Source organism: Mauremys mutica, chromosome 22 (assembly GCF_020497125.1).
Source record: "Mauremys mutica isolate MM-2020 ecotype Southern chromosome 22, ASM2049712v1, whole genome shotgun sequence".
NCBI lineage: Eukaryota > Metazoa > Chordata > Testudines > Geoemydidae > Mauremys > Mauremys mutica.
The window spans coordinates 16,369,675-16,397,074 of record NC_059093.1 but is presented as its reverse complement, the minus strand read 5'-3'; the positions used below and the strand labels follow the sequence as shown (position 1 = coordinate 16,397,074).

Genomic DNA, 27,400 nt, shown 5'->3' with positions numbered 1-27,400 from the left:
CCGCTGGGCTGCTTACCAGACAGCTGTGAGGGGATTCAGCTGTTTTAAGGCTCTGCAGTCTTTGAGGGATGCTTTAGGGCACTGTGACCATGTGACCTACTCTGCAGCCCCCAGATCAGAGCAGGCCCCTGAGCTGCCCTCTAAACATACCCTCTCCCAGAACTCCCCTGGGGGGTGATCTGTGCCCCGTTTCCCTCTTCAGACGCGTGTGGTATGTGCTACACCGAGGCTTTGCAGAGGGTTCTTAAAGGAAGAGCAATTTTTTTTTTAATAGTACAAGAAACAGATCTATACAAAAATAACTCTACACCCTTTCCTGCCTCGCTTTCCTCACCACTCTAGCACATGCTTTGGGTTGAGGTCCTCCTGCTGCAGCAGCGCATGTCTTGTGTTCAGAACCATGGAGACGTCTCTCCCTATTTCTCCGATATCAGCTGGTTCATTCACTTCCTCTTTCCTACCCAGCACTTCCTCTTGTGGCTCAGGCAGAGAGTCTCTTTGCTTTAATAGTCCCACCACCAGCATCTGGTTCCATCATCTAGTGCGGGTAGTTTTTTGTTCTCCCAATCCTGGCCCCAGGCCCCTGTAGGCAAGCTGGGGGGAAGTGGCTGTCTCCAGCTCAATGTGGCTGCCTTAGCATTATCTTTTGAGCAGCTTGAGTAGTTATGAATTTTGAAGTACTCCCCTTTGTCCTTAGTGTGGTGGCTACACAGCAATAAGCTTACTTGATTTCCAGGAATCTTAAATATTTCACTAAAAGCCAGTGATTGTGTCTATGGTACCATAGCACCTGGAGCTCCCAGCTGTAGCCCTGGGCACCCTACACCCAGTAAAACATAATCCCTGCCCCAAAGAGCTTCTAATCTAAAACTTGTCACCGTCAGCCACTTAATGCATTAACAGGGGCAATGGAAATAAACCAGAAGAGGTAACACAGCTGTTGCCTTCAGTCATGGGTCAGGTGCTATAACGACCAGTCACTTATCTGTCTAAAATGGTAATGCTCAGCGGAAGTAAATATATATTCAGTAAAGACAGGGAGTAGGGACCAACAGCACAGGCATCCTGAGCCTCCCCCACCACAGAAGCAAAACCTCCAGACAATGTAAATGAAAGAGCAAAATTTAAATTTGATTAAAGCTAATGTTATCTAATACACAGGTTAAGGAAAGAGTGTCTGTACAGCTGGGTGTAATGCTTAGATTAGCCACAAGTACAAAGTTTGGTTTAAAAGTCATAAAATATACCTACTCCACAATGTGCAATAGCCCCAATTTAGGTAAATAAATTTAACAATACAGGTTAGATATTAGCATCCAATATTTGGGTACCTAGAATCTTAGATTATTAGGGTTGGCAGGGACCTCAGGAGATCATCTAGTCCAACCCCCTGCTCAAAGCAGGACCAATCCCCACATAGCTCCCTCAAGGATTGAACTCACAACCCTGGGTTTAGCAGGCCAATGCTCAAACCTCATTCCTAAAAGGTTCTACTAAGAGTAGCTTGTGGGAAGCAAATGTAGCCATGAGTGTAGATTGTCCCTCAGTAACTGAGAATTTAGGACGTGTTGCCCCTCAGTAAATACAATCCATCAGAGAAGTATTTCAGTTACTTTCCTGACTTTGGGACATCAAGATCAGCTCTGCCCCCATGGTCTTGTAAGACTCCACCTAGTGCTTCCAGGGATATCTGTAATACCCGAGGAGACCACAGCCAAGGGATAGTGAAATTATGCCTGGGTTGGACAAGCCACAGAACAGGGCATACAGGTCCCAAGGACGGTGGCAATGAGTAACCAGCATTTCATGCTCAGTACAAAGATGGGCAAAAGGCCACATCCATGTCCAGCATCCCTCACTTTGGCCTCCCAAGCTGCAGTCTGCCAAAAAGGGGCAGCAAAGCTTAAATGGGGAGTTCAGTACCGATTCCCAGCCAGGCTGGCTGGGGCATTCGGCGCACCAGCAAGTTATTAATGTAGCGCAAGATGTGGGTTCAGTTCCCCGCTCTGCCTCCTTAAGTGAGCTGAGCAAGTCAATTAGGGCCAGATTTTTAAGGGATCCAGCAGCTCCCACTGGAAATCTGCCCAGTAATCTCTGTTTCTCAGTCCACTTGTGTGGAAAACAGGGGTGGTGAAACATCTACCTCCCCGAGTGCTATAGGGTGAATTCACCCTAAGGTACGCAGACAAACTAATCCACTCCATGGCAATGGCCTTTCCAGAAGAGAAACTCCGCTTCTGGCCTGGGAGCAGCATAGAAAGCACCAGCGTCAAAGGACAGTTCGCCGAACAGGCTCAAGGGGCTGAATGAAAGGGTGCAGCATGAAAAGGTTTCCTGAGCCAATAGGAGAGGTAGTGCCAAAACCCCACCCTAGCTTTCCCTAGTCTCAGAAGGCCAGGGCTCCTAGCTGTCAGTCAAGGGATTAGAACAGAGCCCAAAGCCTCTCTTCATAAAGCCCAAACGAGATCTTGTGCTGCCTGGGGTTCTCCCCGTGTGGCACAGAAGAGACTGGCCCATTGTCAAGATCTACTGGCAATGCTTGAGGAATTCAGCTGCTCTTAAGTCTTTGGTTTCTTTGTCAGCAGTTCGGCCACAGAGGGACCCGCAGGTGTCTTCCTTTTGGCACCTAATGGGAGAAACAAGCAGCCAGGTTATTAGGCTGAAGAGGGCAGGACTGTCCTGTCTTCCCTGCTCAGACACGGCACAACAGCCCTAAGAGCTGTGGATGCTGGCATGTGGTGGCATGATTGGGAGACTCAGGAGAGTTTGGCATCTCTCAGATGGCAGGGAGAACCATACAGCAATAATAAACAACTAACACTTAGTTCTTGTGTAGCATCTCTCATCCATAGGTCTGAAAGTGCCTTACAAAGAGGTTGGTGTTATCACCATTTTATATATGGGGAAACCGAGGCACGGGGCGGTCACATGACATCCCAAGGTCACCCAGCAGGTTAGTGGCTGAGCTGGGACTAGAACATAGGGCCCTGGAGTCCCAGCCATAGCCACTAGCCATGATGTCTCCCCAAGGGAGGGCTGCTCTGGATTGTCTCCTCCCATTCCTCACAGACAGTACCTTGCACTTCAAACCTCAGCCTCAGAGGCCAAGCCACAGAGCAGCTCTGGGTAAGGGGGGGTCGTTACCTTTCTTGCCACCCCCTCCCTCCAACTGGGCCGTGGCGCTGGCTGATCGCCGGGCGTAGGCTGCCTTCATCCGCTCCACATTCCTCTTGCTCACCACCTCGTGCACCACGACGGGCTTGGGGTAATCTCGGCCAATCACGCAGCCTGCCTGCTCCTGCACGCTTCGCGGCGCCTTCCAGGGCTCATAGATGTACTCAGCGGGGAACTTCCGGAGGAAAGGGAGGTACTTCCTGCAGGAGGGTCAGGTCCCAAAGGAACAGGCAGGGTGGGTCAGTCAGCCCCAAAAGAAACAAGCCGACATGGGAATTCAGGGCCGAGCCACAGGTCCCTCAGGGCCAACCGCCTTCGCCAGTATGTCCTAGCCAGCCCAGGCTGAGGGGGCTGGAGCATGGTACGGGATCTTTGGCCCACTCATTTCCTGGACTGTCCACTGAAGCTGCCAACCGAGGGTGGGGGTAGCTATCTGACAAGAGCTCCCAACTTCCTGTCCTCAGAGCCCACCCAACGTGGGTTACTTCCAGTCACTGTCGGCCTAGAGCTGGAAGGATTCACTGCCACCAGCAGTCTCCTGGGTGGAGCTAGAAAGACAGAAACCCCCAACCCTCCCCACCCTCGCTGTGTCCCCTCTGCAAGGCCGTGCCGGAGCCGCACCCGGACTGCAGCGCTCGCTGGGCTGTAGCAGATGCCCGCATGATCCAGGAAGAGGCTGGGCTCTGCCGTGGCTCTGCTGGACTTTGCCCTGCACCTACTTGATATACTCTCCGCCCTTGTCCGTCTTCTTGCCGAAGGCGACGGGCGAGTAGATGCGGAAGAACTGGTGGAAGAAGGCGCTCGCCGACAACCACTGCCAGTTGCCAGCGTTCAGGGACCAGTCAGCATCCAGCAGCAACTCCTCAAAGACCTGGGGTGGGAGGAGTGGATGCTTTGGGGAAGGGTGAGATCATTCGTAACCCGCCCCCACCTCCAAAACTTTCCGCTTCCCTTCAGCCTGGGCTCAGCTGGGCTCCTGACCCATGGCACCGAGGAGGGGTGGCAGCTGCTCGTCAGGCAGCCGATCCCCAGGGAGTCACCCTAGGTGGCACTTCCCCGCCTACCTTCCCCCCCAGCTGCGGCAGGGGAACTCCCCCAATCCTCACACAACCTGGGTGGGCAAAGCATCCATAAGAACATAAGAACATAACATAAGAGAGGCCGTACCGGGTCAGACCAAAGGTCCATCTAGCCCAGTATCTGTCTACTGACAGTGGCCAATGCCAGGTGCCCCAGAGGGAGTGAATCTAACAGGCAATGATCAAGTGATCTCTCTCCTGCCATCCATCTCCATCCTCTGACGAACAGAGGCTAGGGACACCATTCTTACCCATTCTGGCTAATAGCCATTTATGGACTTAGCCACCATGAATTTATCCAGTCCCCTTTTAAACATTGTTATAGTCCTAGCCTTCACAACCTCCTCAGGTAAGGAGTTCCACAAGTTGACTGTGCGCTGCGTGAAGAAGAACTTCCTTTTATTTGTTTTAAACCTGCTGCCTATTAATTTCATTTGGTGACCCCTAGTTCTTGTATTATGGGAATAAGTAAATAACTTTTCCTTATCCACTTTCTCAACATCACTCATGATTTTATATACCTCTATCATGTCCCCCCCTTAGTCTTCTCTTTTCCAAGCTGAAGAGTCCTAGCCTCTTTAATCTTTCCTCGTATGGGACCCTCTCTAAACCCCTAATCATTTTAGTTGCCCTTTTCTGAACCTTTTCTAGTGCTAGAATATCTTTTTTGAGGTGAGGAGACCACATCTGTACATAGTATTCGAGATGTGGGCGTACCATGGATTTATATAAGGGCAAAATAATATATTCTCAGTCTTATTCTCTATCCCCTTTTTAATGATTCCTAACATCCTATTTGCTTTTTTGACCGCCTCTGCACACTGCGTGGACATCTTCAGACAACTATCCACGATGACGCCAAGATCTTTTTCCTGACTCGTTGTAGCTAAGTTAGCCCCCATCATGTTGTATGTATAGTTGGGGTTATTTTTTCCAATGTGCATTACTTTACATTTATCCACATTAAATTTCATTTGCCATTTTGTTGCCCAATCACTTAGTTTTGTGAGATCTTTTTGAAGTTCTTCACAATCTGCTTTGGTCTTAACTATCTTGAGTAGTTTAGTATCATCTGCAAACTTGGCCACCTCACTGTTTACCTCTTTCTCCAGATCATTTATGAATAAATTGAATAGGATTGGTCCGAGGACTGACCCTTGGGGAACACCACTAGTTACACCTCTCCATTCTGAGAATTTACCATTAATTCCTACCCTTTGTTCCCTGTCCTTTAACCAGTTCTCAATCCATGAAAGGACCTTCCCTTTTATCCCATGACAGCTTAATTTACGTAAGAGCCTTTGGTGAGGGACCTTGTCAAAGGCATTCTGGAAATCCAAGTACACTATGTCCACCGGATCTCCCTTGTCCACATGTTTGTTGACCCCTTCAAAGAATTCTAATAGATTAGTAAGACACGATTTCCCTTTACAGAAACCATGTTGACTATTGCTCAAGAGTTTATGTTTATCTATGTGTCTGACAATTTTATTCTTTACTATTGTTTCAACTAATTTGCCCGGTACCGACGTTAGACTTACCGGTCTGTAATTGCCGGGATCACCCCTAGAGCCCTTTTTAAATATTGGCGTTACATTAGCTAACTTCCAGTCATTGGGTACCGAAGCCGATTTAAAGGACAGGAACCCTGCCAGCTTTCGGAAAGAGTTGGCACCTCCTGTGTAGCACCAGAAGTGGAGGGTAAAGATCGTGCCTGTGGGTTGGTGCCATATAACTGTGATTAGGGAAGGGCTGTCAGAGCAGCCAGGGAGAAGGGGCCATTGGAACAGGTTTGCGCAGGCCCGTGGCTATTCACACCTCCCTTCGCAAGCCTGGCTTAGTTGTGTGGTGGGGCCCAGAGTCGCAGGCAGGGAAGAGCCTCCGACGCTGCCTAATTCATCAGAACGGGTTTGGTTTCTCACTGGGTAAGAGGCTGCAGGAGTCTCTGGCCGCTCTCCAGTCTCCATTCCCACCCGACCAGCCGTAGAGCCCAGCACCATGAATGACAGCCTGGAGGTCCCACGTCCTTGCAGGTCTTGTTCAGCAGCCCAAGGGCAACCCTGATCTCCCCTCTGGCAGTGGGACCACAGGTAGCTCCTGCTGCCAGAGGCGGGGATGGGTCAGTGAGCTGCCTCCGGCTCAGGCAGCTGGGCTGGAGTAAGGAGGGAACTCCCAGCCTCGTTCCCAGTGGCTGAAAGCAGCATGGGGGGTTATAAGGCCAGCCTTGCTCCTCGTGGCCATTGGCCGTGGTGAACCTCCCTCCCCACCGTTTGCTCATTGGCAGGCACGGTGGAGAGTTCTGGGATGAACTCCAGGCTATGTACGTCTGCAAGGCAATGGTGCAGCCCTCAACCAGCCCGTCAGCTTCTTTGTCAACCGTGAAGGTTCCGGAGGCTCCCACCATTTCAGCAGAGCCCCTCGCGACATGCCTGACCTTTTGCCCTTGCTCCCAGGATATCCACAGGTCTCCTCGAGTCAGGAAGCAGGCCACAGCATGCCGGGCCAGGTGATGGATCCAGCCTTCAGTGCGCAGCTGGGTCATGATGGCGTCGATGAAGGGGTAGCCTGTCCGGCCCTGTCAGGGAAAGAGCTTGAATTTAAACCTCCAGAAAGCTAATCCAGGCAGCCATGTGTGAGGTACACTCCTGGCGTCACCAGTGAGGTGTGGGGCTGGTGGGCAGACCCACAGAACTAAGCAATCAATTACTGCCACTAGCCAAGGGAGATCTCTGGTACCTCGAGTGGCAGCTACTGTATTTTGAAGCTGAAGGACCAAGGTTCTAGCCCTGGCTGCCCATGCCTGCCTGAGGTATCTGGTGACCATGTCTATTGTCTGCTGAGAGTCTGTTCCTCACACCGTCTCTACCTCGTCCCTGTATTGAGCAGTTCTCCCTTTGAGACAAGCATTAGCAAGTATGGGTCAAATTAATCCCTGGTGTAACTCGGGCCCTGCAAGCACTGGGCATGTAACCATCCTGCAGCTCCCAACAAACATGTAATTGAGGAAGCTTTGCTGCACTTTTCCAAGCAATCCAAGAGCTCTCCTATGCCAGCCTTGCCTGAGGGTGTGACCCGACAGCCAGGCCGTCTCTAAGTGCGTTCCCTCTAGCCAGCACAACCGCTAACCTCCTTGGCATCAGCACTTGGTTCTCCAGTGCTCAGCGGTGGGAATAACCCCACCGGTGCTGGGAGGCAGAGGGACGGTCCTTCCAGGAGTGCACTAGAACGAAGATCAGACACGTAAGGCTGCTGGCCAGGCTCCCAGAGGCCAGGGAGGACTCACCAGGCCCTTCCCTCAGGGCGCACTTTGTTAATTCAGATTAAATTCTCCCTCCAGCTGACCTCTCTCGGCCCTTTGCAAGGATCACCTGACCCCTTCCTAACTGGGTCCAATAATTGATCTCTCTCCCACGGCCCTGGCAGACCACCTTGCTACAAGGCTCTTGTCACTGGGACATCATTGTCATTGGCCTATGTTCCCAAAAAATGGGTACCTCGCTCCAGGCTCTGAGGTGCTCTGGATTGTTATCCCAGTCCACCTGCACGCAGACGGGGTTGCCTTCCATCTTGTTGAAGTTGGGGATCCCAGCTCCTGCCGTGTAGAAGAACTCCCTCCACAGGAGCTGCCCATGCAAAGACACGGGCGGGTTGGAGTGTTTCCTCTGTCAAAAAAGGGCAGATGTCATTCTTCTCTCTGGCACATAAGCGAGGAGAGTCCCGGAGAAGGGATCCAATGGTGGTCCCTTGGCAGGGATTACTGCTATTGGTTTCCCAAAGCATTCATATACCCGAACACTGAGAGGAGTTTAAGGCCTCTGGAAAATGAGGGATTAATAGGATTGGCTAGAGCTGGGCATAATCCAGGGAGGTGCTGTAAAAGCTTCCACCTTGCATGCAGCTCTACTAAGGTACTTCACTCCTGATCCACATGAGCCCCTGCCTAGGCCTGGTCTCTCTTATTCAGAGGCTACGATAGAGCCAAACCCTAAAATCCCCTGGTTTTATGGACAAACTAAGCCTAGGACAAGCCATAAAACAGATTTTCCTTTGTGATTCTAGGGTTTAAACCCAAGAGGTTATGGTCTAAGTCTAATCAACTGCACCATCCAGCTCACCCATCCTCTTCCTGCTAAGGGGTTCTGCTGCCATTGTTCCCCATTCCCATTGGCACAGAGGCAGCATCTTCACTGACCATGCCAGGAAGCTTATTTGCCTACCCAGAGCAATAGATCTTACTCCAAATGCCCCACATCCGTATGATCCAGCAGAGCACTCTGACCTGCACAGTGCACCTACCGGCTCCTTTAGACCCAACGCAAGTGCTGGCAAGCAGCTGCCTGATAAAAGAGCTGCCGAGCAAACCTGGTTTCCTCCTTACCCCCTGGTAGATTTCAGCCAACCTCCACCAGAAGGTTCGCACTGACAAGCATCCAAACTTGATGTAAGGGCTCAGCACGGTGGTGCTAGGGTTCAGGGAGTTGGGCTCAGTCTGGGGCTTCTGGAAATTACACACCCAGGCCTGGAAAAGGACAAGAGAAGCAGATGAGAGGTGCCCAAAGCCAGACAGGGAAAAGCAGAGAGGACTCCCTGCCCAAGGGAAGACGATGGCCTAACTATATATGATGGAAACCACTTCAAGCCAAGAGGTGCAGCAGCACCCCTAGTTCCAGCACCTATGATCCTGGTACCTAAATAAAACAGAGAGGGGAGTAGTCCCAGGCACTACCATTCTAATTAGCGTTTTCCACCCGCTTTGCAGTCACTTAGCACAGGGGTAAGTGAACGCAGGTGCCAGGCAACAATGAATTAGGCCTGGGGTCTTTAATGGAGCTGCTGGCAGTGCTGTACTTACAGCCATGCTCCTAGATCTCTCCAGGACATTCCTGGCAAAGCCCATGTGGGCTCAGCACAACGTTGCAGGGAATCAACCTAAGATGCTTCTCTTACACCGTTTGCATGAAAGCTCAAGGCCTCAGAGGGGGAGAGGCGATCAATGCTAACTACCCTACCGTTCTGTTCATATGCAAGTCAAGCCTGCAAAGCGCCTCAGACTCTCCTCCTGGGTAGAGGCGAGGACCTGCTTGCTCCGGGTCCTGACCCAGCTCCTCCAGCGTAGGGATCCCATACTCTGCATCGTGGTTGTCTTTGCAGGGGGTACAGCAATCTGGGGTAATAGGCACAGTCAGTACTTCCGTGCACCAACACTAAAGTATACCGTACGTTTGTCTAGCCTCTTTAGTTGTAAAGAATCTCAAAGTGCTTTATAGAACTTAACAGGGATTGCTGCACCCAGCACTGAAATGCAGCCACCTCTGGGGTGGAACACGGCAACTGTTTTACAGCCTCATAACACCGCTACACCAGAGTCTAGCAGAAGAAGAATCCCATGTAAACTGCATAGGGATTTTTGGAACACACCAGGGAAGCCTAAAATACCAACCACGGAAGCTTTTAGTTGGAGTGCTGGGACATGTCCCCCTAGCAGAGAACCACCACACTGACAAAGGCTTGTCCCATACTCACTGTCCACATGATCTGGTCTGTACCCAGCCTGTTCCCAATCCCTTTACTGTGCCCGGCCCCAAGGACCCACCCAGTTCCACGGAGGCAGCCCCTGGCTTCCAGGACTCTGAGACTGGGCCTTCGGGCAGCAACAAACCCTGTCTCTCTCTGCGGCTCCCTGCAGCGAATCCAGCCAACCCAGACTCCCGCAGAGGCTTGTACTGGGCCTGTCAGGGCACAGTGCTCTCACTGGGTATTTGCAACAACCCACGCAGCCTTTTCCTAACAAGGGAGCCATTTCTGAGTCACCTGGCTATCGAAGCTGGAAGGCCTTACGTTAGCCCAGAGAGGCAGCATTAAGCCATAGGCCACCCTGGCCAAGCCAGCGCAAATGCCAGCCACGCTAGGTCAGACTCCATCTCTGTCCCAGTCTCTCTCCCTTGTCCGGTCCCAGCCAAGGGAGAGCAACCAGTTTCCTCAGAAGCCCACTCTTCATCCCTTATACAAATCATTAAAATATTACCAAACCCTTTGTTCCACTCACCCTTCAGGTTTTCCAGAGTGGGAGCTGGCACGGGCCGCTTCGGTGGTCCCAGCGCCGCCAGGAGCGTCTGCAGGCGCACATAGGTCAGAGGCACCTTGCCATTGTTTTCAGCAATTACTCTGTGAATAATCAAAGGGACCTATCACTGGGGAGAGCCCACGGGGCAGAGGGCATTGCCACCCTCTTTTGCTGGGACTCCAGGGGCTTTAATGCCCAGCAATGAGCAAGCAACATGAGGACCCCACTCCTGGGACCCACCTGTCAGTATCATACAAGGTGTTGGACACTTTCTGAATAACCTGAATGCCATGTTCAGCTGCCAGCCTCACCACCTCGCAATCACGCTGCCTGGAGTAGGGCTCCGTGTCTATCTCGAACGTCAGCCGCGTCACCTTCCACTCTTTAAAGAGGACCGGGAATACCTCCGTGGGGCAGCCACGTACCACAAACAGCCTGTGGAGATGACACCAAAACCTAGTCAGCCAGAGGCAAGGTACACAGCAAGGCCCAGGAGCCCAGGCTTGGTAGCTGGGCTCAAGAGAGAGCACTGCATGGTGAGAACTGTAGTCTACACATACACTCGTGCTAGGCCACTTCCAAGCACGGCATGTTGGGTCTTGTCTCCGTGGGTCACACCTCCGTGTCAAAAGTCAGGGCAGCTACAACCTGCTCCATTTTATGGCCTGTTGGGTGGATCCCTCAGGCTCGTGGCTGAGGGACGGTTGGGTTCCTCAGGCTTAGAATATTGCTCTGGCTTCTACTTCTGACAGCTTAGCAGGGAACACAGGAGCGTGAGATCTCTCCATGCCGAGTCCCTTGATAGTCTTACCATACCAGCCTATGAGCTGTGCAAGGAGCCCCTAGCCCTCCACAGCTGAGACACGGCTTGTAAGCAGCAGTCTGCTCATCCCAGGGTGGGAAGGGAAATGCAGGCCACATAGCTGGGGAAGACAGCGGACCAATGAGGATATTTTGGAACCTAACTTCTACCCCTTTGGCAAAGCGGCTCATGTGTAAGACCTCTCAAGCATGCTGCATGCTTCATCTCAATTAGGCAGCTGGAGACAAAGAGGGTTGTGAGGAACCTCCCCACCCCACCCTCACCCCTGGACAAATTCATCCCCATCAACTCAGTAAAAGCCTTTCTGCTGCTGGTTACTCCAGCCCTGCAGCCCTCCTTCGCTGCACTTGCTCTGATAATGAAGTGCCCTTTAGAAAGGGCCTCTCAAGCCTCATTCAGTTAAGCTCAAGCAGCTCCCTGACGTTCTGGGGCTGCTCCTGATCCTACTTTGGAACCGCCTAGACGGATGTGCATTGGGAGCCCATTTCTGCATTGCCCCACACGCTGTCACTCACACCTGGGCGAAGGGCACGTCACACACAATTAAGTGAGAATGGGAACTGTGCACTGGTGTCACGATATCACAGGGTGCAGAGCTACAGAGAACCAGGCCCTGGGTATTTGGGGGGGGAGAGGTGGGAGAAGCAGCTACCCCTGCATGGCTCATTCATCTAGCAGATGGAAGCATTTAATTGTTTAAAAGTAACAGCTGTGAATTGGGGAGAGGAGGGGAAAATACATTTGTTTGACTTGGATTGAATTTTTCAGAGGAAGGCAGTTCTCCAGGCACAGAACCTGCCAGCACTTTGCACTGTGACTCTGCAGCTCAATGGCACCGTATTCTCTGGGACAGGGAGCTCCAGGCAGCTGGGACCAGAGGGACCCAAGGAAGCAGAATTCTCGCATCTACTAGGCCCACCCTGCAAGCCCTGTATGTACACAGCTCCCAGCGAATGCAGTGCGGGTCCCACGTGGACAGGGTTAGCAGAATTAGGCCCATTGTTTTTCCAGGTATCAGCGACAACCCCAGCACTCTAACCCTCCCTGTACTCGGGCTGAATATCTGCCTGGACAGGACTTGCCTCGAGTTCAGTTTCTGAAGGCTCTCGTCCAGATCTCTCAGCGACTCGACCAGAAACCTCCAGCGGTTGACGCTGACCCGCATGTTCTTTGGGAACCAGGGGTCGAGGATGAAGATGGGATAGAGCGTGTGGCAGTCTGTCATCGCTGCCAGCAGGGCAGGGTTATCGTGAAGGCGAAGACCCTTACGGAACCAGTGGATCGATATGTGCTTCATCCTGAGGGTTCGGCTCCCCGGTCTGTGCCTTTCTTCTCCTTTGTCTCAGTGTCGGGTCTCCTGGGGGCAAAGGAAAACAAAGGAAATCACCTTGAGAACAGGCATGTGACTCCTCTCCCCCCCCAAGCCAAACAGCACTGAAAGCAATGAGAGTTAGGTGCCTAAATACCTTGGGATCTGGGAAATCAGTGGGAATTAGGCACCTGAAACCTTGGAGGATCTGGGCTCACACATTCAGGGCTCGGTCCAGCCACACACATTGCATTTATTCTAAGGCCAGAAGGACCCAGGGTTGCGAGTTCAATCCTTGAGGGGGCCAGTTGGGGAACTGGGGTAAAAAAATCTGGGGATTGGTCCTGCTTTGAGCAGGGGGTGGGACTAGATGACCTCCTGAGGTCCCTCCCAACCCTGAGATTCTATGACTCTGCCCTCACCCAGTCTGATCTGCATAGCAAAGGCCATAGGACTTTCCCTGACTCAATTCCCGTTGGAGCTCTACTGCCTCCTCACCTGGGTGCTCCTCAGCAGGGACCCCTCCAGCTACACCAGGCGGCTCCTTTCCCTGCAGAGCCCGCCAGGAGCCGGCCACAGCGCCTTCTGGCCTGGGATTCCCCCAGCCCGCTTGGGTAACCCTCGGCTTCCCAGCCTGGAAGTGAGGTTACGAAACAAGCCGCTGTCAGTCAAGGGGCGTGTGGGCCTCGCAGGCATCCAACCAGGGGGGCAGGAGACACCCAGGGAGGAGCAGGGCGGAGCTGGGGGTGGGTCCGTAGGTCTGATCTGATCGCAAGGGACGGGGCGGGAGAGAGCCGATGTCCCTGCCGTGCGGCCCCAGGCGGGCTGTAGCTGACAGCAGCGCTGGGGGCAGGACAGCGCGGGAGAAGGGCCACTTGCGGAGCCCGGCTGGGGTCACGCAGGGCGGGTGGGGAGAGGCACCGGAGGGGTGGGGGGGTCTCTCCCTTGCTCTGGGCGAGCCGTGTTCAGGGCCCGTCAGCAGAGCCCGGCCGCCCCCCGCCGGGTTGTGCAAGCCGCGTCGGCAGCACCTGCCCCCCCCCCACGCGCCTGGGGACCCCCGGGGAAATCGGTGCCCCCCCCCGCGCGCCTGGGGACCCCCGGGGAAATCGGTGCCCCCCCCCGCGCGCCTGGGGACCCCCGCGGAAATCGGCCCCCCCCACGCGCCTGGGGACCCCCCGGGGATATCGGCCCCCCCCACGCGCCTGGGGACCGCCGGGGAAATCGCCCCCCCCGCGCGCGCCTGGGGACCCCCGGGGACATCGCCCCCCCCGCGCGCCTGGGGACCCCCGGGGAAATCGCCCCCCCAGCGCGCCTGGGGACCCCCGGGGAAATCGTTGCCCCCCCCCCGCGCGCCTGGGGACCCCCGGGGAAATCGGTTCGCCCCCCCCCCGCGCGCCTGGGGACCCCCGGGGAAATCGCCCCCCCCACGCGCCTGGGGACCCCCGGGGAAATCGCCCCCCCCCCACGCGCGCCTGGGGACCCCGGGGAAATCGGTCCCCCCCCCACGCGCGCCTGGGGACCCCCGGGGAAATCACCCCCCCCCCGCGCGCCTGGGGACCCCCGGGGAAATCGGTGCCCCCCACGCGCGCCTGGGGACCCCCGGGGAAATCGGTCCCCCCCACGCGCGCCTGGGGACCCCCGGGGAAATCGGTGCACCCCCACGCGCGCCTGGGGACCCCCGGGGAAATCGCCCCCCCCACGCGCGCCTGGGGACCCCCGGGGAAATCGGTGCCCCCCCACGCGCGCCTGGGGACCCCCGGGGATATCGGTGAACCTGGGAGCGCGAGCCCACGTGCGAAGCTCGGGAGTCCCGCCCTGGGGCTCCACCCCGCCCTGGCCGCCTGCTGTTTCCTTGAAGGGGCGGGGAGCAGCCGCCGACTTCCCCAGCCCGTGGCTGCAGCGGAGCGGCGCGGCGGGCCCCGGAAAGCCCGAAGCGGACGGGTCACGGAGCCGGTGACCCGGCGGGGAGGCGCGCACGGAGGGACCCCGGGAGCCCGGCCGGAGGCGCAGCGCCGGGTGGGTGAGTAGCCACCTGTCGCCTCCCCGCCAGCGCTGGGCCAGGGGCCCCGGGGCAGCCTAGGCGCACGGCACCGGCAGCTGCTCCTGCCGCCAGGTGAGCGGGCAGGGGCAGGGCAGCTCCGGGGGGCCGGGGCACCCCAGCCGAGGCAGGAAGCTGCAGCCGGAGGGAGGCAGGGTGGACGGATATCATGTGCCTGGCAGCCCGGTTGGTTCACTTTTTTTTCAGATCCCTTTTTGTGCCCGCCCGGCTGGCAGGCTGCAGCGGGCAGCTGCTGGTGTGGGTAGCGGTGCCAACTGCTGCACCAAACCCAGCCCCCTGGCCCCGCCCCCTCTCATTCCTACCCTGCCCTCACTCATTTTCACCCCACTGGTGCAGGGGGTTGGGCTCCGGCTGGGGGCGCGCGGATCTGGAGTGGGGCCAGAAATGCAGGCACCGCCCCCTGCAGCTCCCGCTGGCCACAGTTCCCGGCCAATGGGAGCTGCGGAGTCGGTGCTCGGGGCGGGGGCAGCAGGTGGAAACCCTCTGTCCCCGTCCCAGGGATGCAGGGACGTGCCAGCTGCTTCTGGGAGCAGCTCCAGGCCAGCCCCCTGCACCACCAGACTTTTAGCAGCCTGAAATTTCTCGGTCTGGCTTCAGTAGCTTCTGGGCGATGGACCCTGATTCTGGAGACTCCCAGCGAAACCGGGAGGTTGGCAACCCTAGAGGGTGCAGACCCAGAGCTTTGCGAGGGGCTGGCTCTCAGTCCGTTTTGTGCAGAGGGAAATCCGTGGGATGTAGGAAAAAAGCCTAGGGGAGCTCTACAAAACTCCACCTGCTATCCTAAGTTCCCACTAAGCTGCGTGGCTACATACCTGCCTATTAAGCCCTATGCAGGGGCTCAGCGCTGCAGCCAGGGGAGAGGCACTCGCCCCTCCCCGCCAGCCCCAGCGCGGACCTACTGCGGCCGGGGAAGCGGTGCCGTGCCCCAGCGGGGAGCGGCTGTGGCCAGGGGAGCACCTCCCTCGGCCTGGCCCAGGCCTGCAGGAGCTGCCGCGGCTGGGGAGAGATGCCTTCCCAGGTCCCAAGCTGTTGCAGCAAGAGAGGGCTGTGGGGAGTCATCTCTCCCCACTGCAACCCTGGGGCAGCCTGCACCCCAAACCCCTGGCCCCACCCCAGAGCCCACGCCCCCTGCACCCCAACCCTCTGCCCTAGCCCTGAGCCCTCTCCTACAACCCAACCCCCTCAACCCTGGCCCAACCCCAGAGCCTGCAGCCCCCAACCCTCTGTCCCACCCTGGAGCCTGCACCCCCAGCCGGAGCCCTCATCCCCCCCTCCCGAACCCTCTGTCTCAGCCCTGAGCCCCCTCCCGTACTCCGAACCCCTCGGCTCCACCCCCAGCAGATGACTTTTATGTGCACCAATATGAAGGTGACGTGTCACACATTGCCTCCATATTGGTGCACATAACACAATTCATTCCGCACATGGATGTAAAAAATTAGAGCTGCTATCCCCAAGCTGCTGGGTATTTCTGTTACAGTGAAACAGTTAATGTTGCCACTTACATGACATTGTTAGGTTTCAGGGTTATCAGGCGGTGAGATTAATGGGAGAGCCCCTGCCACTCTGAGCTCTCATTTCAGGCTCTCTGCAGGCTTACCCAGATAGCCCCATATCCAGGTCACTAGTTGGAGGCTTTCCTTGGAAAGGGTTAGAGGGGTTTAAAAAGTGCTGCGACCCTGCTGGCCTGGCAGGATGGCTCCATCACGACCCACTTCCTCAGGCTCAGCTGGGTGGGGGGCGCTGGGCTTGCACCCTGCCCCCATGGAATGGGGCCTCCAAGCTCAGGGATGTTCCAAGAGCGATAGGGCTTCCATGAGGGCAGGACCATTTCACAGAAGGCCAGTGGCTCTGCACAGCTCCCGTTTCCCAACAGCTGGCCTCACCAGGAGCTGCCCCAGGCCAGGGGTGGCTGAGCCGAGGGGGACGCCACGTAACATTGTGCTCTTTGCGCTGACTTAGGATGGGGAATCTCCGCCTGGCGGAACGAAGACAATACCACGGAGCCTTGCCACGCCTCTGGCCTAGCCCCTTCCCGACTTGTGGAGCCTGAGCTGTGCCCGTGAGAGGTCTCCATGCAGCTTCCCCTACCAAACCTCCCCTCACATGACTGTTGTTAGGGTTTATGAGGCAAGGCCCAACAACGTGCTCAGCTAGGGTGACCAGACAGCAAGTGTGAAAAATCGGGACGGGGGGTGGGGGTAATAGGAGCCAATATAAGAAAAAGCCCCAAATATCAGGACTGTCCCTATAAAATCAGGACATCTGGTCACCCTATGCTCAACCTTTTATGAGACAAACATAAAGAGCCCCTGCCCCAAGTAGCCCCCATTTTAAGGGACAGATGCAGAGAAGATGAGATGCGCTGATGCTAATTTAAGTATATAACTCCCTTCCCAGAGCACAGAGGTCCTTTGCTGCTGTGCATAGCAGATTATGGCTGCACATGCCGCTTTGTTTTTGTAAGGTCACTCGTGCATTTAGTTCTTACTAAGCATTGGCTCGTTAGAGTAACATGAGGGCTGAGACAGTGCTCGCTCATCTGCTATTGGAGGGTCGCTCATGAGCACTAAGACGGCAGACCGCAGCTTGTTGTTGTAGAGTTGTGGGCTCTCGAGCTATGCACTGGCTCGTTATTGCTCAGACTGCATCCGTTAGTTTGTCATTGTAGGGTCCTGGGCGTTTTGGTTGGGGGAGGGAAAAGGTGAGCAAGGGAGAATTTTTACCATATTTGAAGCATTTATTTTAGGAGGGAAAACACAAATTACCATTTGGCAAAGATATATCATTGTAAAAAATCCGATTTTTGGCCCCAACCTCCCCAGCCTCAGCGGTGTCATTATTTTCAGACAAGATTCTGAAACAACCAACCCTAGAAGGATGCACATCATGTGCGAGGATACCACTCATAGTATATCGTCTCACTGCCCCTTTGCTTTCTCCATCTGTTTGTTGCATCCATCATCTCTTGTCATACTTAGACTGTAAGGTCTTCTGGGCAGGGACATCTTTTTGTTACACATTTGCATGGTGCAGAACATAGTGTGGCTGGTGCTCTTGGGGCTACCCCTAGATGAATGAATAATTACACACAGCTGTTTTTTTTTTAACCTAGGAAATCACGCACACCGCCAAATTAAAATATTAAATGAGCCAGGTGCTCCCCCATTCTCTACCCCTCCCATCTTGGGTTAAGATTGTCTTTGCTAGAGAGAGCGGGAGAGGAATTGCTGAATCTATTAATTTGTGTTCTTAGTTACATTTTGTTGTAACCAAGGAGGGAGACCCTGAGATCAGCTTTCCAGAAATAATTGTACTGTGTTCCTGGAAATAGAGTGTGTGTATTTAAGAACATAAGAATGGCCATACTGGGTCTAACCCAGTATCCAGTCTTCTGACAGTGGCCAGTGCCAGATGCTTCAGAGGGAACGAACAGAACAGGGCAATCATCCAGTGATCCATCCCTTGTTATCCGGTCCCAGCTTCTGACAGATGTTTAGGCACACCCAAAGCGTGGGGTCGCGTCCCTGACCATCCTGGCTAATAGCCATTGATGGACCTATTCTCCAGGAACGTAGCTGATTCTCTTTTGAACCCAGTTATACTTTTGGCCTTTGCAACATCCCCTGGCAATGAGTTCCCCAGGTTGACTGTGCGTTGGATGGAAAAGTACTTCTTTGTGTTTGTTTTAAACCTGCTGCCTGTTAATTTCATTCCGTGACCCCCAGCTTGTGTGTTTATATGAAGGGGTAAATAACTTTTCCCTATTCACTTTCTCCACACCAGTCATGATTTTGTAGGCACCTATTATATCCCCCTTAGTCATCTCTTTTCTAAGCTGAACAAAGTCTTTTCAATTTTTCCTCATCTGCACACTGGTCCATACCTCTAATCATTTGTGTTGCCCTTCTCTGCCCATCCGTGACAGGTGTGGGCAGGCAGGCTCAGCAAGGCAGGATCCAAGTGTGAAGGGGCTTAATGTGGGGGATCCAGGTGTGGGTTGACAGGATTCTGTATGGGGCAATCTGGGTGCGGGCAGCTCAGTGGGGGATCTGGGTGTGGGGGGGATCTGGATGCACAGGGGCTTATTGAGAGGTTCTGGGTGCAACGGTAATTGGACTTCACAGGGGGGTTCCGGTAAAGGTGGTTGGAGCTCAGCAGGGGGGTTGGTGTGGAGGCTCAGTGGGGGGGTCTAGATGCTGTGGGAGTGGGGCAGGGATCCAGGTGCAGCTGGTTGGCGCTCAGTAGGGTGGGGATCCAGGTGCAGTTGGTTGGGGCTCAGTGGGATGGGGATCCAGGTGTGGGTGGCTTGTTGGGGTGGTCCAGGTGCAGGGGGAGTGGGGCTCAGCGGGGGAGGGTCTGAGTGGGTGGGGGCCTGGATGCACAGGGGTTGGGGCGGGGTGAGGGAGCAGCTCTCTGTACAGGGATTCCCTCTCCGTGCAGCTGAGATGCGATGGGCGCAGGAAGCGGGGGGAGGAGAGAACTTTCCAGAGACTCCTGTAACTGAGGGAGAAATCTGGGGGTGGGTCTGACCCAACCCTGGATGCTGTGCAGGGGAAGAGGAAGTCCTGTCCTCCCCAGCCCAGCCAGGACTAGCAGCTGAGCTCGGCATAGGGTAGGAACCACCACCCAGATCTTCCCCAGTCCTGCCTCCTGCCCCACAGTGATTTACCTCTCTGCCAGCTGCCCTGGGCACCCGAAACATACTGCTTGGGAGGGTCGCATGACCACTCTTGTGGCTTCCCTTTGCTTCTCTGTCAGAAAGTCATTTTCCTGTGGGAAAGCAATGAAATCTGCAGGGGACATAAATTCTGCACATGTGCAGTGGCGCAGAATTCCCCCAGGAGTACTCTTGGCAGTTCAGGGATTTGGGCAATGAAGATGCCACAGAGAACACCACAAAGACTGCGCTGAAACAGAGCCTGCCTGCTCCCCTGTGCCTGAGGGACACCTGGAGCCAGGGGGAGGCTGAGCCATGAGCCCAGCTGCAGAAGCCCGCACATAGGTGGGACCACCCCACTGTTTGAGTTGTGCTCTTGGGTGGGAGGGAACAGTTGTTACGAGGCCAGAGCCTGCCTGTTTGCATCCCGGGAAGGTGGACTTAAGCCCAGGGGACCAAGTGTCCACTCTGCAAAGAGGGTGCTCTGCTCATGCTCCCAAGGATTCCTATTTGGGTGGAAGGGTCTTGACACCTTTGGGTGCGTTTCCAGATGCTGAGGCCATCAAAACATTGTGCTTGTCTAAGCAAACCTTGAGCGTCAGCAATAAATGGCCTTTGTTCTCATTTCTTTATTTTAAAGAAACTGCATATTCGACAATAAGGATCCAACCACACTCCGGCTCCTGCTGTTGCAACACAAGAGTACCCGAAGTATCCAGTCTGGTGCTGGCTCTTATGGAGCAGCTGTCCGCCTGCCATGCTACAGCCAATATCTTTAGCAACACCTTAGGTGATTCGTGATGGAAGGGTGTGATATCTGTTGGTGGGCAGGATAGCTTTTAAGTAAGTAGATTTAATGCAGGCTAGATGGCCTGGGATACTGACGTGCCCTGTCTACCCCAGACCGGACACCCATGGCAATGAGTGATCTCTTACGCAGCGCTCGCTGATGGAGTCTGCACGTGGAATACACTGAGTGTTCTTCCCCCAGGAGTTGGGGGCATGGGGTGCAGTGGTAAAGACGCAAGCACGATCTTTTTATTCTGGAATTGTACCCAGTGGGTCCTGGTCTTTGACTGACTCCTAAGTGCTATGGGCCTACAAATACAGAATATGCTGAATTTAATACCAGCATGAAAGGAAGCAGACCAGCTGCTGACCCGCTGCCCCTCCCCCGCCTCTCTCTGTTACAGGTCAAGATTCATGTGGGCACTTCTCATCTGACTGTTACCCCGATATGGCTGGTGAGTAAACAAGCAGCATGTTGATAGCATGATCTGACTGAGCGAGGGGCTGGGAACAGGAGGCAGAGTGTCTGTCCCCGACTTGCTATGAGCCCGGGAGAGTCGGTTTTACTCTGGTGCGGTTTCCCCATTCTGTGGACTAGGGATAACATACCCAGCTCTGTAAAGTGCTTTGCTCTCATAGCTGAGAAGGGACATCAGCGAACCACTAAACCCCCCCCCCCACCCTTGTCCATTTCAACTCTCGCACACCTTGTAAGATTCTAAATGAACCGTATCGGCTCAGGGCAGGGACTTGGCCACGGCTGCGGACAGCGTCAATGGAGATCTCAGCTCAATGTGCAGCTGCAGTCCAACCCCCCTCCCCAACCTAGCAAGTAAGATGGTGGGCTGCACAAGGAATGGGACGGAGAAACCGAAACCTATCAACAGTGACCGATGTAAATCAACTGTGTGGTCCTCTCTGGAATACTGTGAGCGGAACGGCCATCCTGCCTCTAGGAGGACGATGGGAGTTAGCGAGGCTTCCAAGAGAGGCAGGAAGAATGAGCAAGGCCATGAGAATTTTCCCTAGGAGAAAAGATGGGATTGTTTACCTTAGAAAGTGCATTTAGATCACCCAGGTGACCTAACCCTCCAGGTGAGTCAGGAGAATCCCACCTCCTGGAGTTAGGGTCAGAACAAAACCCCAAATCTTCCACCCCATCCACAGCCCTTCCTCTCAGCACCTGTCCTGTTCCAGAACAATAGCCTTTCTCTTAGCTCCAGTCAGGCACCGTCAGAGGATCCTTAGTTACCACAATACATGATGACAAATTCTGGCTGGGATGTTGTGAGGTGATGAGTCATCCCTGAACTAGAGCCTGGCTAAACCACACATGTGAATGAGTCACTCCTGTGTGAGGCTCCAGCCAATCCAGGAGCTGGTCTGGTGACTCTCAGGGCAGGTATATAAACCGCTCGGGGAGACACGGCAACTCTGTCTGCCCAGCTCACTTCATGGCTTGGAACTCATCCCTGCCCAACAGCAGGGACACACTCCACAGGCCTCAGCCTGCTCCAGCCCTGCTCTGGGTCCAGCCTGGCTCTCAGCCCTACTCCTGCCTTGCTCCGATCCTGCTCTTGACTCCTGATTCTGGCTCTGATCCCTGGCTCCAGTTCCTGGCATGACCGCCACCACACGGACCACTAGGTGTGACCATCCGTGTCTCAGTTTGTGACATATTAAACTTCCTGCTTCGGGGCTTGAGCTGATCTCTAACTATAACAGTGGGGGGGGCACTGCAGGATTCTTACATCTTCCCCTAAAGCATCTGTTGTTGGCCACTGCTGGAGACCTCAGGTCTAATCCAGTTTGGCAGTTCCCATGTAAACCTGACCTAACTCCTAATTTAGAGCAGCCAGGGATTTGGGGTGATGAGAGCTGAAGTAAGCGGTAAGGAGGCAGATTTCGCACTTCATCCCCTGTTATTTTACTAACTCTCGTAGCCTTGGAAAGGCTGCCCCATGTGGGGTGGGCTGGAGCAGCTGCCATCCCACAGAGCAGTGAGTGGAGGGGGAAACTTTGTCCAAGGGCACCCGTGCAAACATTCGTCTGTGCTGTGCGGAGAACCTCAGTACTTATAGCTCACCGGGGTGCCATATGCAGTCAACTACCTGGAGCTTGGATCTCCCTCTGCAGGAAGGACAGAATGATCCAAACTAGGACCCTATCCTGAGGCTCCAGAGAATCTGGGTATTTTAGACCCAATGCCCAGTGGCTCCAGTTAAAACCTCCTTAAAAGCCAGGATTTTTTTTTAATTGGCTTTTGATTACAGCCCAGTCACTCAGATCCTAATCTCCCTGTGCCCTTCCATGCCTGGAGCTGTACAGAAAGGCCTCTCTCTTGAGACACTGTTGGACTAGACCTGTCTCCTCCACCTTAGCACCAGACCTGTCTGCCCAGGTCCTGGGGCAGGGCTGACACTTGGTCTCTGCGACTCAGCTCCCAGATGGCCCCATGATAAGAAAGCAGGAGGTTCGATGTCTGGAGATGCTTCTTGTGGTTCATGGGGAGGGGCTGTGAATATGCCCAGGAGGCATTTCAGCCTTCAGTGAATCTGACTCTGATCTCTTAAACTCCACAGGCTGGGTCAGGCGGCTCCTGCAGAAACCCAAGCAAAGCTCCAGCTCCACAGGAAGCAGCTTGAACACCAAACAGTCACGCTCTTCCTCTTCCTCCTCCTCGGTGACAACCGCCAGCTCTTCCACCAGCAGTTCAGTGGCCAGCCTAGGACAACTGTCTCCTGCCTCCCAGGTGAGCATCAGCAGCTCAGGGAGTGCCCGCTGGGCCAAGAGCTACGACGTGTGCATCTGCCACAGCAACGGGGACTTTGAGTTTGTCGAGGAGATGGTCTCGTATCTGGAGAGCCAGACTGAGGGCATCCGCTGCTTCCTGCAGCTGCGGGATGCCATGCCGGGGAGTGCTATCACCACAGAGCTCTGCGACGCCGTCCAGAACAGCCACTGCTGGGTCCTGCTCATAACCCCTAGCTTCCTCGAGGATCCCTGGTGCAGGTACCAGATGCATCAGGCGTTGGCAGAGGCGCCGATGGCCAATGGACGCACCATCCCCGTGCTGAAGGGCATTGACCGGAGAGACTACCCCCGGGAGCTGAGGTGCCTCTATTACATCGATGTGACGCGCAAGGAGAATGGCTTCAGGCAGATTAAGGACACGATCCTGCGCTGTAAGTAAACTGTCGGGGGCAGTCGGCTTTATAATGGGCCCATATAGGGTATTTGCTCTTCACTCTGCTAAACAATCTGGAGTGTCCCTTCGATCAGACCCTGCATTTCCATTGCACCTTCTGGGCTCCAGGAGTGACTCTCACCAGCCACGGGGTGGAACACAGCAGCTGTCTGACGGCCCACACTGTACAACCTTCTGGGATGGGAAGTAGAGAATCCTGTGTCCCTCTGAAACTGCAAGGGAGGATCTAAAGAGAAGGGGCTGGGGCCTCTGTATCCCATTGGAGTGGGGTACAGTGTAGGATCTCTCTCTCTGGGAGGAGAGGTACAAATATGTTACAGTGTGACAGCGCTGGAACATCAGTCCAGCTGATATCCCTTATAGTGACCCTGGTTTCTTTCCTGTGTCCCTCAGACCTGCAGGAGCTCTGTCGAAGCACTGTGAGCAGAATAGAGTGACTGGAGTCCTGCAGGGGAAGGGAGCACCTTGAGAAAGCAGATCCCGGCCGACGGGAAATGGAACAAGAATCCACACTGCTGTTTCCAAAGTCTCTGGAGCTGCCTCATTTGATCTCAGTGGAGAGCAGTTTCCAGGTGGCCTACGGCCAAGTTCCCCGATGCACAAAGCACCTGTAGAATTACAAATGGGAACCGACTCTCACGAGGGCTTCCGAACGGAAGCATTTCTCTCGCGTCAGGCTGCTCAACACCATGAACACTAATACCAGGCACTGCTGAGAGGACAAGCAAAATGTCTACCATCAATGGAGAGTGAGGCGTACGTGTGGCTTCTGGTGCTAAAGACTTGGAAGAAGCATGAGGCTTGTTCCACGTTGTACTGTACAGTGCAGGAGACTTGGCTGGAACTTGGAGCTTGAGTGTTGGTGACTCCAAGTAGTCGAGGGTAAACACAGGTAAATGGCGTTTACCCACTTCTCATTTGGGGAGTAGGGAGTCTAGTTTAGGTTTCTTCCTTTCAGGAAGCTGATAGGCAGCTAAATCGCTAACGACCTTCCAAAAGCCAGTTTGGAGCTCTTACAATACCTATGTTCAATTCCCCCAAGCCCCAAGGAGCATAGGCACCGACTCCATTATATACACTCCACAGCTGTTTGGGTGGCAGCCACCGATCAGTTGGGGAAGGCGTTTGGGGGAAGGTGGAGAGCAGCAGGCAGGTGAGGGATGGAACAGGGCAGGAAGAGGTGGAGCGAGGGCAGAGCCTTGGGGCAGGACAGTGGAGCACCCCCGGGGGTGGCGGGGGACTCAGCGCCTATGTCAAGGAGTATAAACTGACATGAAGTTTCCCCTTTTGGAGCTGTGACGCTCGTATGAAGAGGAGCTAGTGTAACGTCAGTTTTAGTTTTGATTTTTACAATTGTAATTTAAACGTGTGTACAAATGAATGCAGAAGAGTGTTATTTTTACCCAATCCTCTCTCACGCTTTTTTAATGGGTGGATCTAATGCTGGTGAAAAGGCCTAAGCTGACAGGTCACTGAACTGGTTAGTCACTGCCCAGGTTCTAAGCTGTTTTTCTTGTTCTTCCTCTTTGCTTTCCACCTGCCCGTCCTCCACACACACCCCTTCGCTCAGACCAGGAAGGTCTCCGCCTTGGGAGAGGAGTTGGGGATTGTTCAGTCTCAGGCTTTGTCTTGTATAGGAAAAGTGGTTGAGTTTTTAGTTTAGGCTTAGTTTATACTCTAGCTAACCTCAACATAAACTTGACCATTTTCCTAGCATAGATGCAGAATCGCACCTCGTAGCATGTTCCTGGTTTTTTTGCTGGCTGAGTTGTAGCCTAGGAAAGTCTGAAGAGTCCATGTTACTCTGTTAAGATCCAGAGAACAAAAGACTCTGGCACTGGGTGCTTGCTTACTTTTTTTTTTTTTTTTTTACAGAACCCATTTTTTAAAAAACCTGACTCCTAAAATAATTAACAGATTTTCTTGAAAATTCATTCTCAACTCCTAAAGTGCTGTAATTTTGAGGCCACGCAGTATTTTTTTTCACACATCTCGAAGAGGTTAAACCTCTGTTTAAAGTGCACAGCTCAGCCTTAACGATAGACCTGGGACTGGCACCTCCGTAGTCACTGGAAGTGGAAGGTGTTCAGCAATAGTTGGAAAGTCCAGGTATAGGATTGTCAACTGTCTAATTGCACAAACCCAAATATCCCTGCCCCGCCCCTTCCCAAGGCCACGCCCCTGCCCTGCCCCTTCTCCGAGGCCCCACTCCCTCCCCCCCCTGCCCTCGTCACTCGCTCTCTCCCACCCTCGCTCCCTTTCACTGGGCTGGGGCAGGGGGTTGGGGGAGGGAGTGCAGGCTCTGGGGTGGGGGTGAGGGGTTTGGAGTGTGGAAGGGGGCTCCAGGCTGAGCCTTGGGCAGGGGGTTGGGGTGCGGGAGGGGGCTCAGGGCAGGGGGTTGGGGTACAGGAGGTATTTCAGGGTGCAGGCTCTGGCCAGGCGGCGCTTACCTCGGGCGGCTCTCGGAAGCGGCCAGCATGTCCAGCAGCAGCTCCTAGGCTCGGGGCGGCCAGGCGCTGTGCGCACTGCCCCTGCCTGCAGGCATCGCCCCTGCAGCTCCCATTGGCCGCAGTTCTCTGTGCTGCGCTCCCTCGCTGGCCCCTGCCGGCTACAAGGGAGCGGCGCTGGCGCCGGGGGCAGGCTGAAGTGGCTGCTGTGCCTGCGGAGGGAGGAGGGGAGGAGGCAAATGGCAGCCTGTTCCTCCCCCTGGCAGGTGACTCTGAGTTGATTCCAGGGGGGTTTATCCTGGCTGGACTTCCTGAGCAGCAGTCTGGGGGAGCTTGTGTGAGTGTGGATCCAGGGGGCCAGGAAGGGGGCTCGCCTCCCCCAGCTTGCTGCTGCAGCAAGGAGAGGGTTGGGGGGAGTCATCTCTGGCTCCCTGCTCCAGTCCCAGGGCAGCCTGCCTGCTGCACCCTAAACTCCTCATGCCCAGCCCCATGCCCTGCACCCCAACCCTCTGTCCCAGCCCAGAGCCTGCACCCAGCACCCAAGCCCCCTCCCAGAGCCTGCACCCCCTCCTGCACCCTTACCCTAGCCCAGAGCCTGCACCCAAACTCCATCCCAGAGCCCGCACCCCACCCAGACCCAAACTTCCTCCCAGAGCCTGCACCCCAAACTCTCTCCCAGAGCCTTAGGCAGGTGTGCGTGTGGGGGATGGGACTTGGACCCATTCTTGGCACATTATACAAACCTGCCACCCCTGGACCGGGCACATTAATTGCCACCTTACTTGGGCTGCCCTTATCTTCTGTGAGCCAAGATGCCCAGAGATTCCAAGGGCGGGCTGTCCATAAGAGAGAGATTCGAGGCCAAAGAGTGAGACTTTCCAGGGGACGTCGCTTAAGACAGGGACTCTCATCTTTGGGCCTTGGGGACATCCAACAGCCCACGTTTTCAATCCACCCAGCGCGTAATAGCTTGCTTTACAACGTGCACTGCTTTGCCGTGCATTGGAAACAGTGAAATGTCCCAATTCGGACTGAAGCCCAGGGCACGTGTGCACGTGCCATGCGAACGGGTGGATCTGAACGAAAACACTGAGTTGCTGGTGGGCGCAAACCCCTGGCTGGGTGGAGAGATGGGCGGAACGAGAGAGAGGGTGACAAGCGCTGCTTGGCTTTTGGGCGAACTTGTATTTTTGGGAAATGTCTCCCCCCACCCCCGCCCCCGCAGGACCCGGGCGGGGCAGTGGCTTCCTGCACCCGAGGGTGGGGGCTCGGCTAGGGTGACCAGATGTCCCGATCTTTGGGGCTTTGTCTTACATAGGCTCCTATTACCCCCCCTCCCCCCAGCCCTGCTCCTGGCTTTTCACACTTGCTGTCTGGTCACCCTCGGCTGCGCTTCTGGCCACGCACGGGTGGGTGCCCTGTGCAGCACCTGGATCCTTACGTCTTGCAGTGAATGGAAGCGTCCATCCAAACCCCTCCCCCCCATTTTCCCAGTGGTTCCCTCCAGTAGCAGCCCCAGCCCAGCAGGGGGAGCCCTCTCCGGGGGGGTGGGGGGTCTAGCGGATTGAGTCCTCTCGCCTTTACCCGCTCTGGTCGCGGCGCATGCGCACACCCCCAGCAGTCACAGTGATGGCGGAGGCCACCGGCGCGAAGAGGAAGCGTGAGGGCCCGGAGGAGTCGGCCGAGCCCCCGGGAGGCGATAGCGGCTCTTTCCCCTTGGCCGAGCTCTGCGTGCGCAGGGTGCTCAGGGAGTCTGCGCGGGACAAGACCATTTTCCTGCACGGGCAG

The 27,400-nt window shown here is 55.0% G+C and overlaps 3 protein-coding genes across 8 annotated transcripts in view; 2 read left to right on the top strand and 1 right to left on the bottom strand.

The window, feature by feature from the left end:
- Positions 1–190: 190 nt before the first annotated feature.
- Positions 191–27,327, bottom strand: LOC123354695 (cryptochrome-1-like). Of its 2 annotated transcripts, none has more exons than XM_044996825.1 (12): positions 27,197–27,327; positions 25,616–25,824; positions 12,223–12,497; positions 10,558–10,752; positions 10,300–10,418; positions 9,263–9,417; positions 8,632–8,772; positions 7,748–7,915; positions 6,688–6,828; positions 3,894–4,045; positions 3,145–3,374; positions 191–2,626 (listed from the first exon to the last, which is right to left on the bottom strand). In XM_044996825.1, the coding sequence occupies exons 3-12, from the start codon at positions 12,435–12,437 to the stop codon at positions 2,559–2,561; spliced, it is 1,584 nt and encodes a 527-aa protein (XP_044852760.1). In that variant the 5' UTR covers positions 12,438–12,497; positions 25,616–25,824; positions 27,197–27,327; the 3' UTR covers positions 191–2,558. The 2 variants fall into 2 exon arrangements, with proteins under 2 accessions (XP_044852760.1, XP_044852759.1); XM_044996824.1 differs by lacking the exons at positions 25,616–25,824; positions 27,197–27,327 and adding exons at positions 12,948–13,083; positions 14,224–14,240.
- LOC123354700 (TIR domain containing adaptor protein) lies at positions 14,204–24,545 on the top strand. 5 transcript variants are annotated; one of them, XM_044996844.1, is made up of 5 exons: positions 14,204–14,469; positions 19,809–19,958; positions 20,362–20,412; positions 22,540–23,142; positions 23,559–24,545. In XM_044996844.1, exons 2-5 carry the CDS (start codon positions 19,904–19,906, stop codon positions 23,600–23,602), a joined length of 753 nt encoding a protein of 250 aa, XP_044852779.1. In that variant the 5' UTR covers positions 14,204–14,469; positions 19,809–19,903; the 3' UTR covers positions 23,603–24,545. The 5 variants fall into 5 exon arrangements, with proteins under 5 accessions (XP_044852779.1, XP_044852781.1, XP_044852780.1 ...); XM_044996846.1 differs by having other exon boundaries at positions 14,218–14,465; XM_044996845.1 differs by having other exon boundaries at positions 14,218–14,562.
- The window catches only part of DCPS (decapping enzyme, scavenger), a 56,573-nt gene continuing 56,382 nt past the window's right edge, over positions 27,210–27,400 (top strand). Inside the window, exon 1 of the mRNA XM_044996843.1 lies at positions 27,210–27,400. Within this exon, the coding sequence (XP_044852778.1) occupies positions 27,215–27,400 (186 nt within the window). The 5' untranslated portion in view covers positions 27,210–27,214.